Source organism: Nematolebias whitei, chromosome 22, assembly GCF_014905685.2.
Source record: "Nematolebias whitei isolate Nwh7 chromosome 22, NemWhi1, whole genome shotgun sequence".
Lineage (NCBI taxonomy): Eukaryota > Metazoa > Chordata > Actinopteri > Cyprinodontiformes > Rivulidae > Nematolebias > Nematolebias whitei.
Genome location: NC_056519.1, coordinates 25,924,741 through 25,937,556, shown reverse-complemented (window position 1 = coordinate 25,937,556; position 12,816 = coordinate 25,924,741). Strand labels below are relative to the sequence as shown.

General features: G+C 39.4%; 1 protein-coding gene across 1 annotated transcript in view; it reads left to right on the top strand.

Annotated features, from left to right (window-relative positions):
* LOC119428564 (myotubularin-related protein 5-like) overlaps positions 1-12,816 on the top strand; it is a 39,331-nt gene that overhangs the window by 8,088 nt on the left and 18,427 nt on the right. The window contains exons 4-5 of the mRNA XM_037696247.1: positions 8,178-8,315; positions 11,048-11,176. Of these exons, the coding sequence (XP_037552175.1) occupies positions 8,178-8,315; positions 11,048-11,176 (267 nt within the window). The remainder of the gene's footprint in view (positions 1-8,177; positions 8,316-11,047; positions 11,177-12,816) is intronic.

Here is a 12,816-nt window from a genome sequence, read left to right as displayed (position 1 = left end):
CACAGCAACATGAAACAGATCAGCAGCAACATGAAACAGATCAGCAGGAACATTGAAACAGATCAGCAGCAACATGAAACAAATCAGCAGCACGAACATGAGTGTGTGAGCAGATGAGTATGAATGAACACAGCAACATGAAACAGATCAGCAGCAACATTGAAATAGATCAGCAGCAACATGATGTGATTTTTTTCAGTGACTATTCTGGTTAGAGATTCATGAGTCTAACAGCCTCAGGGTAGAAGCTGTTCCTCAATCTAGTGGTTCTACACTAAATGCTCCTCAACCTCCTTCCTGGGGGGAGTGAGGCAAAAAATGTGTGTGCGGGGTGAGTGGGGTCCCTCATGATGCAGGTGGCCCTCTTCCTGCGATCTAATAAAGCAAATGTATAAAGTAGCTGTTATTGTGTTGGTTTAAAAAGGCTTTTTTGATGTAGTTCAGTTGTTTTTAGTGAAAAATATGCTACAGAGCTGCATCTAAACATTTAATAAGTGATCTGATGTTGATTACCCTCTGTGTATGTAGATACCTTCACAGCCACGTCAGAGGGCTGTCATCGAGCAACAAACAGGACTTCAGCAGTCTCTAAATGATGATATATTCTGACAGCTGTCTTGGATAATAACAGTTCTGACCCATCCGAGTTGTATTTTTGTAGTGTTATCTCTTGATGAGCTTCATTATTATGTAAGAGAAATAAAGACTTCCATACCATGAGAAGAGACTTCACAGAGCTCAGTGTCGGATCAAAGGTTGAAGATATTAACTTGTAAAAATCCACAATACAGCCTTCAGCTGTTCTCTTCTGAGCTTCAGTATTAGTCTAACACTAGCTCTGTTTAATTAGGTGAATAAAATGCATCATGATGCCGCCCAGACTGTTGTCCTCTGACTGAACAACAGGTCCAAAATCAATCAGCAAAAATTAAACACAAGGTCATTTTGTAATTCACCAGGAACAATAACATTTTAACCAAAAGTACATTTATACTGAGAAGGCCTTTGATAAACAGTTTAAAAGTTTTTTCAAGAAAAAACCCCTAAACAAACAAAAAGCTGTGTCTTTCTAATAGTCCCAAGAATCATAGTTTAATTATCTATAATCAGCTGGCTGCTGAACTGACTGTCTGCTGCTTGTGCTTGGTCATACCAGTATGAGGTCCTACAGCTTTGTCCAGAACGGGCTGAGTTCAGACCATTTAACTTTGCAGATGAAATAATGGTCTGAGAAACATTTTCAGTTTGCATTGAGGAAGTTCAGACCTGTTTTTAGCACGGTCCAAACGCAGCAGGGTAGATAAATATCATTTTAAACAACAGATCTATTCACACCAAGGAGTCAGTTCAGATTCTTCAGTTAACTTGACATGCATGTTTTTTTGGATGTGTGAGAACAACAGATTCCCATAAGAAAACGTACATGTGAAATCATGCCACTCAGAAAGACCTCAGCTGAGATTTGGACTGTAAACTTTTTCACTCAGTAGTACTAACCACTAGAGCCCCGATGGACATGGAAATTTTGGCTGATACCGATATTGGGAGGGAAAGGCAACTGCCGATAACCGATATAATGGCTGAAATTTTTTTAGCTTTGTCCATCCCCAAGAATCTAAGAAAACAGTGAGTGGAGTGGGGCTTGTTTATTTAGCAGCTGTTAGCAACCATGAAGCTAAGCTAATCAGATCCACGCAATACGTAGTGCCACAGTGGGTTTACAGGTGGTGCGCTGGTCATAAAAACAGTCTTCCTAACGTTCGTTCACATTTTCTATTCTCCACTATTCACCATAAAGTTATCAAGTGTGTTATAAAAAATCTAAATTAAACAATCCTCACTGTTCATTATTTAAACAGTCATTCATGTATGGTGAACGTCTTAATTAGTATTGAACACAGCTGCGGGTTTTTTTTTGTTTGTTTTGCAAAGAAGTAAAGATTTCAGACAAACAACACATTTCTCTGAGGGTGACAAAGATAACATTACTAACACTGATATGTTTTACCTCGACGTTAGATTTATTGCTCTTGATTAAGTTTTACAAGGCAATAGCCTATGCCATGTTATCTAAACGTTAACTTGCTAACTTGAGAGACACGTAGCTAACGACAAGAGGGTTTGAGGATTGAAGAGAATTTGTTATTGTTAATTTATTTTATAGATCAGTTAAAATAAACTTACCTTACTCTGTTCAGCAAAATTTGCTATACAGTATTGCTCCCTGCTTCGTCTGTGTTGAATGTGAAAGTGAAACTTAAGTGAACAGCAATGAACAGTCTTGAAAATTAGTTCTCGTGACTCAGCGAGGCTAACCTGTATAAATAAAGGTTGAATAAAAATATGATTTGAAAGTAGTCTTCATGTGCCATCTGCTGGATACATTGTACAATTACAGCTGGTTCCAGGATTTTAGGGGTGAAAATTAGAAGCGTTTATATCGGCGCATAATGGGACCATTATCATCGATACCAATAGGCCCCCAAACACCTATATTGGCCTAAATTATCGGCCCTATCGATATATCTGTTGGGCTCTACTAACCACCTTTTCATGCCACCTTCATCTACAACAATGTGAGAAAATGACCGATCACATTATTTCTAATAAAAAAAATAAAACAACCCTAAAAATATCCCCCAATGTGTTGAATAAATGCTGAAATCAGCACAGACGTCTAGTAGAAACAATAAAAACATGCCGTTTAATAATTAAGAATACAATGGATGAGTCAAGTTTTTGTCGTAGAAGTTTGTCTTCGTCTTAAATTTTTCTGAACTCACAGCAATAAATATGTTGTAAAAAACATGAAAAACTTTACACAAGCATCAACGTTCGTCACATAGGTCTTAATAACATAATTTTTTTTTTTTTTTTTTTTTTTTTTTTTCATTTAGCCTTTATTTATCCAGGTTAGTCTCATTGAGCCACGAGAACTCATTTTCAAGAGAGACCTGTTTAGGGAGCACATGGTGGGGTTAAGGACCTTGCTCATGGGCCCAGAGCGGGGCGAATGAGGGTGGGGGCAAGTGTGGGTGTTTCACCTACCCCACCCACAATTTTTGATGTTGTCGGGGCCGGGGCGTGAACCGGCGATCTTCGGATCACAAGCCCACCTCTCTAACCTCTGCGCCACCACTCCCCATAATAATGAATATTGTCTTCAAAATCACCAGTAATCTTGACATTTCCTGTACAGTCAACGCCAACTTTTCTCAGTGCTAACATAATGAGAAGTTAAATATCTGGACGCTACAATCAGCTTTACAGGGACTCAGAATAATTACATAGTTCAGTTTGATTTATGGTGGACTTGTACTTGTTCAAACAGGAGAAAAGTTTTCTGTTTTGTTGCATTATTGAATACATTACATAAAGATGGGGGTGTAACAGAATCTATAGGTCATGTGTCGAGCAGGAAATTTGATAAACTCCAGAAAGGTAGCTCAAGAAAGTACTACAAAACTGAACTAAAATACAAAACCTAAGAGTGTATTTTCATGTAACGTTACTCAGACCTGACGCAAAATAAAGAGCAACAGAACTGAACAACTCCTGACGTGAAAATATAAACCAAATAATATGTGAAATAATCAAACCTCTCAGCCAGATTAGTGCTAGTGTGAGAAAGTAAAGCTTCACATCAGGGATATTGAATAAAGGTCGACTTGCAGCAGTAGTCCACGAGGCTCAATGGAGACTAACCTGTATAAATAAAGGTTGAATTGAAATGAATAGTTAAAAAAATTAAGTATTGATTACATGACCCAACTGCTTGCCATCCAAGCCCCTCACGTCTTCTACAGCTGTTTACGGTCAGTGGCACTGCAGAGCGTTGCCCACATGGCTGATTTGAATCAAAAGGCAAGTTTCTGCGTGTTTTTCTGAACCAGCCTGCGTTGTTTGGTGATGATATCTTCCTCTGCTGCTTGTCTGTTGGAACCGTTAGCAAAGTGTCTAAACTTCTGTAACATTCACACATGAATCTTGTCCTGGTAGAGCCCCAGTTTCAGGGGGTTTAACCCCCAGAAGTCCCTTCAACTTTATGACAGAGGAAAAATCCACACCTTATTTAACTGCTTAAAATACTATTTTTTAATATTATATCCCAGAAAGAATTGGTAAATGGACTGTACTTATAATAGCTCCTTTCTCTCTAATCCAGATACTCAGAGCTCTTTACAACAATCTGTGTCCTCATCTCTCCTTTCATACAGCACTCTACTAGATCTGTACAAGATTAATCAGTGATTTATCACATTCATACAATGATGCAACACACTTCTGAGACAATGAGGGGTTCAGTGTCTTGCCCAGGGACACTTCAGCATGTGACTTCTGGTGGAATTGAACCCCCAACTCTCCCGTTGGAGGACAACTGCTGAGCCACAGCTGCCCCAGGTCATTCTTTTAGAGCTATCTCAGCTTGGAAAAAAAAAACTCAAGTTAAAAGACAAAATATATATATATATATTTAAACATTTCAGGTTTTAAAAAAATAGACAATTTAAATTTACAGCAATTTTTTTTAAAGAAAATAAGATATTTTCCCTAAAGTTCACCCAAAGTGAATTATTTTTGGCAATTTAAAAATACTCCAGTCTGAAGTTTTATGGAGATCGTCCAGCCCAACATGAGGCCTTGTTTTCAGTCAAACTTACTTGTGTCTCCTGGTGGTTGAACATGGAGGTTATTTTCTAATCTTTTTTTTCTTCACATTTTAAAAATTGTTTTCTTTATTTGTTCAAGTCTACTTGTGGTAGAAACGTTAGTTTCTAAAGGTTTCTCATTTGTACTGACCCAGATATAGCAGTGAGCTGCGGGAGTACGCTGCAGCCATTAATGACTTCCTGCTTTGGCTGAAGCCAGCAGCAGTCAGCTGTTTTCAGCCGTGGAGCGTCTCATGCTGCAGCCTGCATGCATGTGGAACAGACTTTTACTACCAAATGTTTACTTGTGCACATTACAAGTGAGGTTTTGCTCCTTAAATCCAAAATAAAACAATTTTGTTGGACGAGATGAGAGGCGGGGCTCTACAGTATAGGCGTCGCAACCATTATATGTGAAGGGGACATGTCCCCCCCGCATTCACACATGGGGGAGTGGTGGCACAGAGGTTAGAAGATGGGCCTGTGATCGGAAAGTCGTAGGTTCAACTCCCGGTACTGTCAACATCAAAATGTGGGTGGAAAAGGTGGAACACTCACACCTCCCTCCACCCTCATTTGCCCCACTAAGGCCCTTAACGCCCACCATCTGCTCCCTAAACAGGTCTCTCTTGTAAATGAGTTCTCGTGGCTCAATGAGACTACCTGGATAAATAAAGGGTAAATGAAAAAAAAATTCAAAAAACGTTCATTTGGACCCCCCACTTTTACTATAAACATTAGGTCTGTTGGCACAGTTTCTTTCTTTGTGAACAAATCCATTCCAGTTGATTAATGGAAGAATACTCAAACCACTAAAACTCCACTCCAGGTTTTCCTGGTTACCTCCAACTCTAAACACAGCAGCGTTGCTGCCTCAGTGTTTTTGCTCTGAGTCTCATAAACGCGCAAAGGTGAAGGAGATGGAAACACCTGTGTTTCTCGCTCGCCAGTTTAGCGAGCTTAGTACGGGCAGTTGTTTGGGGGGGATTGGGGGTGTTGATCATAAACATATATTCATGTTAGGAAGATGCTTGAGAGAAGTAGAGTGCTACATCTGTAGCATCTTAGCTTAGCAGTAACTGTGAGGCTGTCAGACTCTGCAGGTGTAAGAGACACCGTGTGCTCAGGTGCATTAAATTTGAAATGTCTTTAAAACCCCACACCTTATTGTCCTCAAGCTTCATGAGAAACATCATTTAGATGAGTAGTGTTGAACACATGTAAAAAAAAGTCCAGTTTTATATTTCTCTATAAAGACAAATAGTGCCGATCTGACGCTCTGTATTAAAGTGTATTAAAGTGTATTAAAGTTAAAATGTCTCTAAAACCTACAGCTGAATTTACACAAACTTGGTGAGAAACATGTTTTAAATGTGTGGAATTAAAGGAAATCTAGGTGAAATGCTGCTTCTTTTGTACACTAGTGTACACTTATTTTTGTTACACGTACGTACACACACACCTACACACATCAGTGTTTCCCCCCCACATTACGGATGCTTCTGACGCCCTTGCTCTACAGTGATGTCTGGCCACAAATCTGTTCTGCTTCTAGGGCAGAGCTGTTCAACTGGTGGCCCAGGGGCCAAATCAGGCCCACAGGTGAGCTCAGTTTGGTCCACCAGTGGATTCATTTTCAAATAAAACTAGATTTTTAACAGTAGCTGTGGCCTCCGGGCGATCTAGTTGATGGCTCTGTTCTAGGAATATCTGAAGTTCGTCTCCGCTGATTTTTTACAGAGGCTCTCAAATGTAAAGGCATTTAGTGGACCTATATAAAAATCGGAATCACAGTAGTCCCTTGTTTATTGCAGGGGTTAGGTCCCGACCCCCCCCCCCCCCCCCCGCGATAAGTGAAAAAACGCGAATTATGGACACTATGTTTATTTTAGTATTTATATAGATTTAAGGCTTTAGTCAATGTAAAAGTTCAAAGTCAAAGTTTTAGAAACTTTAGAAACCCATCCTACACTCTTGCAATGTTTTAAACTCTTAAGCCTACATCATTTTAACAACATACATTTTTTTTTCTTCTTTCGGCTGCTCCCTTCTTCAGGGGTCGCCACAGCGAACTAAGTCGCACGAAGACTTGGCAGTTATTTTTACGCGGGATGTTTTTCTTGACACAACCACAGACACCGAGCTACCACAGCCTCTGTGTGGAGCAGAGAGCTGCTATCTAGGACACCCGGAGGAGCAGATGGTGGGGGTTAAGGGCCTTGCTCATGGGCCCAGAGTGGGACGAATGAGGGTGGGGGCAGGTGTGGGTGCTTCACCTACCCCATCCACATTTTTGATGTTGTCAGTACTGGGGCTTGAACCTGCGATCTTCTGAACACAGGTCCACCTTCTCTAACCTCTGCACCACCACTCTCCATATTTTAACAACATACATACAGTTCTGTATTTGTAGCTACTAAATTTTACTCCCCGGGCTCTGCAGAACACAGCAACAGCGGTCCAACTCGGTTCCTTCTGACCCAGTTCGTTTCTGCAGACGTACCTGCAGCAACAAAACCCAAAATCAGTTCTCTAAAGTCTTAAACCGACTCATTTTAACAACATACGTACAGTATATGTACTGCACAGTAGCTACAGCAACATTTTATTTGGGGACTCACCAGCCTTGGTCCGGTTCTGGTCGGATTCTGATCGGCTCTGTGCAGCCACTGAGTGCTGACGTAACTACGAATAAGGACCAAACTTTTTAATCAGGTTTGGATCAGATCTAAACTTTTCTTCCATTTTGGCAGAGAGCAGTGGGCTGGAAGCACTGTTGAATTCTGGGAAATGCACTGTTGCTTTGTGGGAAATGCACTGTTGCTTTGTGGGTAATGAAGTTCTTTTGGACTGGCAATAGTGTAGAATTACTGTGTTGAAAGAAAACTACAAAATGGCGGTGCTTGTTCGAATTATTTTTTTGTCTAACTTTTTCACAATTATGAGTACAGTGATATTAGTGTACAGTCCAGTCGTGTGTAAAAAATAAAATAAAAGTACAGTACGATAAGTTGGACTCCACAAACCGCGATAGAGTGTGAGTCTGCGAAAGTGGAACCGCAAAGTAGCGAGGGACTACTGTATAGGGATAGAGATGAAAAGAAAAACTTTACTGAGGGTATGCATTATTTTATAGGATTAATGTTGGATTAAATGTATTTACGGTATATTTTAAGATGGCAGATCTGTCCCTAAGGGACATGGGAGTGTAATAAAGTTACTGTGAGGTTATGGGAGCATTTAAATAATTCTGGCCAAAAAATAAATAAATAAAAGTACTATAAAAGCATTTTTTGTCTGGAAAAAATCTTGACTGCACCAAAATAAATTAATACATGAAAACAGACAAAAATAAAAGTGTGGCTGAGTTTTCCCTGTAAGGTCTTCAAAGGGTTAAAAATGTGTGACTGAAGTTCTTTACACTAATCTATTTTTAACGTTTTCTCCTTTCTTCCCTTCACCTTCTGTTCCATGATCCTGTTGCTGCCTCGACTCGAACCCTGACGCTCCTCAACTCCCGGCCTCTAGTTTTGTCAGCCCAGCGGTTGGCAGCTGGTTCCTGAGCGGCAGCCGGCCTCCTTCTTTGTTGCAGTTCTCACTGACATCAACTCAGAGCGTCACTACTGTGCCTGCTTTACTTTTTGGGAGAGTTTGGACAATCCACAGGTGAGATGGGCCTCAGCTAATGGTTGTCACTGTGGCAGCTGCTGGTGATTACAGCTCCTGTAACAAATATCTGTTACGACGTCATTGCAACGCTTCATCTACAGTTTAACAAAAAAAAAAATCTTTTTTTTTTTTTTTTTTTTTTTAGCACACTCTGCCAAAGGTGAGGCAATTATGATTTTGCTTGTGTGCACATCTGTTTGTCAGTCATGTTAGAAAAATATGTCATGAACTACTGGATGGATATTAGTGACTCTGGAAAAAACTAAATGTAAATCTTTAACTGGTTTGGAGTTAACCCTATTCAAGATGGCTGCCACAGCCAAGCTACATAAGAAAAAATAGAACGAGCTACAACTCAGCCAGTTTTACAAAAATTGAGCTAAAGTTTGGTGTTATAGTAGCTGGTCTTTTTTTTTTTCCAAGCACACACTGAGCACTACACATTGTGCAACATCTTGCTGTAAAATTCAAACTGGCATTTGTTACAGAGCCTAACCCTGTTTAACTGTTAGCAGAATATTGCATGGGCTTGTAAACCGTTTTTAATAAAACTTAAAGTATTCATTGCTTGTACCACGTAATTTCTGGACTATTGAGCGTACTTGTATATAAGCCACGCCCACTAAATTTAAAAAAATTGCATATAAATAGGCTGCACTTGTCTATAAACTGCAGGTGTCCATTTTGTACATGAGATATTTACACAGATTTTTTTTTTTTACTTTAACATACACAAATACTTATAGTAATGTTGTTGTTGTTTTTTTTTATTACAGTAGCCTACCAGGAAGTCATTGATCACTATCTTCATCTTCATCTTCCTCCTGCACACTGCACACGGCGTCCTGCTAGTCATCCAAGCCTCCCACTGAGCTTGGAGTTTTAAATTTTAAATGCCCATTCACACCTGATCATCATCCATTGATTGAAAACACCTGACTCTAATTTCACCTTCAAATTAACTGATAATCCTAGTTAGTTCACATACTTTTACCACTAACAAATATGTAATATTGGATCATTTTCTTCAGTAAATAAATGACCCAGTAAAATATTTTGTCTCATTTGTTTAACTGGGTTCTCTTTATCTACTTTTAGGACTTGTGTGAAAATCTGATGATGTTTTAGCGTCCATTGGGATCAGTCATACTCCACTTGCTTGGTTTAATTCATATCTTTCAGGCCGCACTCAGTTTATTCAATTTAAAACCCATTCCTCAAGTTTGTTTCCCATTGCTGCAGGTGTGCCCCAGGATTCTGTATTAGGGCCCCTTTTATTTATTATTTATATGCTCCCTCTTGGCCACATATTCCACAAACATAATGTCAATTTTCACTGTTACGCAGATGACACCTAGCTCTACATTTCGTCAACACCTAATTCATCTCTTCCACCTACCTCCCTATCGGACTGTCTTATGGAAATTAGATCATGGTTTTCTTCAAATGTTCTTAAACGCAACAGTAAGAAAACAGAAGTTTTACTTGTTGGCACAGTCTCCACTTTAACCAAATCGCAGAGTTTTTCCATCAATATTGACGACTCCCATGTTCTTCCTTCCCCTCAGGTAAAGAGTCTGGGTGTCATACTTGATAATACGCTTTCATTTCAATCTCATATTAACTCTATCACCCGGTCTGCATACTTTCATTTATGTAACATCAACCGACTTCGTCCCTTTCTTACTCCTCGTGCTGCTGCCATCCTTGTCCATAGCCTTATCACCTCCAGGATAGATTATTGCAACTCTCTTTTTTTTGATCTCCCGAATAAGACTCTCCGTAAACTCAAACTCCTCCAGAACTCTGCAGCTCGGGTCATGACTTGTACCCCATTCAGAGAACACATCACCCCGGTTCTGCAGCAGCTTCGCTGGTTGCCCATCAAAGCTAGAATACATTTTAAAATCTTAACTCTCACGTTCAAGTGCATCCATAACCTTGCCCCTCCTTATCTGTGTGATCTGCTTCACATCTCCACTGCTTCCCGTTCCCTCAGATCCTCATCTGCCACTCATTTTATTGTTCCTTCTGCCCGTCTCGTCACCATGGGGAACAGAGCCTTGAGTCGCTGTGCTCCTCAGCTCTGGAACTCCCTCCTGTCATCAGGACCACAGACTCTCTTCCCTCTTTTAAATCACAACTGAAAACACACCTGTTCAAACAGGCATATTCGCTTTAACTTTGTTTTAAGTGTTGTTTTATCGTGACTTATTTTAATTATTTGTTGATTCTGTTTTTATTAATTGCTGATTTTAATTGTTTTTGTAAGGTGACCTTGGGTTTTTGAAAGGCACCCTGAAATAAAATTTATTATATTATTATTATTATATTGGATCATTTTCTTCAGTAAATAAATGACTCAGTATAATATTTTGTCTCATTTGTTTAACTGGGTTCTCTTTATCTACTTTTAGGACTTGTGTGAAAATCTGATGATGTTTTAGGTCAAATTTATGCAGAAATATAGAAAATTATAAAGAGTTGACAAACTTTCAAGCACCACTGTATATATCAGAATAATATTTATGCATGTTGAACATTTGCCAGACATGGCTACTGAGACATTGTAAAGCTCTGAGGAATGACCCAGGGTGTCATGAACAAGCTCTTTATGCATTTTGAGGCACAGATACATTACTTTTTATTTAGGTTAATTGTCTTTAATTTGAAGTATTTATTCCTGTATCATGGGATGACAGTTCTGTTTGCTTTTCTGCTCCGTTCAGCTAAAGAAGAATGAGGCGGGAGTGGCAGATGAGGCAGACGAAGAGCTGGCTGTCATCCAACCAGCTAAAGTCTTTGCACCCAAGAGCCTAGTGCTGGTGTCTCGACTGGACTACACCGAGGCATTTAGGGTAAGGCTCCCCCAGGCTGCTTTGTGCTAGGTTTTGTTGACTCGCATTCAGATTGAGGAAATAAGTTGGAGGTTAAAAGCTACATAACGCTAAATATATTTCTTGTAAGAATAAGTGTTACTGTAAATATAACGAGGCACTGGCTTGTTGTTTGTTTTCCACAGTATTAACATGTCACCGTCCCAAACCAAAGACTGTCTTGAAATATTCTTTACAACAAGGAGGTGAAATAAATGCAGCAAGGCTCACAGCTGAAGCTAAAATCTGAGCTAATTAACCCAAAAATATCAGCTTGTCTGGCTCTCAGACAGCTAATAAAAACTAATATTCTGGCTAATAAGTACAACTCTTTTAGAATTATATATATAAAAAAATATGTGGTGATAGTTTTGTTGGAGTCTGCTGCTTGGATGAGGGATGTGAAGATAACCGATCCACCAAAGCACACGTGCACAATGCGACTGCGTCGGTAGAGCAGCCGTGCACCAATGCAGGTTTTAGATTAAATCCAGGTGTTTTAAATCTTTGTACTGATAAAATACAATCTGTTTAAAATAAAGTCTTTTTACAGTTTGTCTACATGCAGGCATCCACTACAAAAGTAGCTAAAAGGTCTTTACTGGAGCCGTGGTTTAGCTGCCCATGTAGCTTTAATCATCTTCCGGAGCTGTGTAAAAGATAAGATAGAACTTTATTGATCCTGCAGGAAATTATTATTATTATTATTATTATTATTATTATTATTATTATTATTATTATTATTGTTATTGTTATTGTTATATCTGCTGCCACAGACTGTTCATTAACAATCACTGTGGTTTTAGACAACCTGCTGACTTTCTGCTGGTTTGGCAAACACTCATTTTTAAATTGATGTAAATTTAAAATGTATTCTTATTTGTGATTAAATAAAAAATGTTGCCTTGTTCCTAAATAAAAAAATAAATATATAAATAAGTTATTGATTTAAGCTGTGTGTCCTGAGTGCTGGAATTGTGATTTTTAAATATAGCACGATTGTCAACATGTTCTAAATTCATTTGTTTCTGTGCATCAACATTAAATCAGGTATAAACAGAGATGTTATTGAGTTTATTATACTAGTATACTCGTATAGGGGAGTGGTGGTGCAGAGGTTAGAGAAGGTTGTGTGATCGGAAGGTCGCCGGTTCAACTCCCCAGACCGACAACATCAAAATATGGGTAGGAAAGATGAAGCACCCACACCTGCCTCCACCCTCATTTGTCCCATTCTGGGCCCTTGAGCAAGGCCCTTAACCCCCACCATCTGCTCCCCCAGAAGCCCTAGATCAGAGGCTGTGGTAGCTCGGTGGTCTGTGGTTGCATCAGGAAGGACATCCAGAGTAAAAACAATCACCAAGTCTTTGTGCGAGTTAGTTCTCTGTGGTGACCCCTGAAGAAGAGATCAGCCGAAAGAAGAAAATAATTATAATACCCTTATAATAATTAATATTAGATCACATGATGGGGTAGAGGTACGGCAGCTGACTTGGGACCCGAAAGCACAGACGTAAATACATGTACGTAGATGCCCCGTTGATTGCTGAATCGTACTTCGACGTCACCAATGGGCGGAACTGCTTTATAACTCTTAACATTATAAGTTAAATTAGTTATAT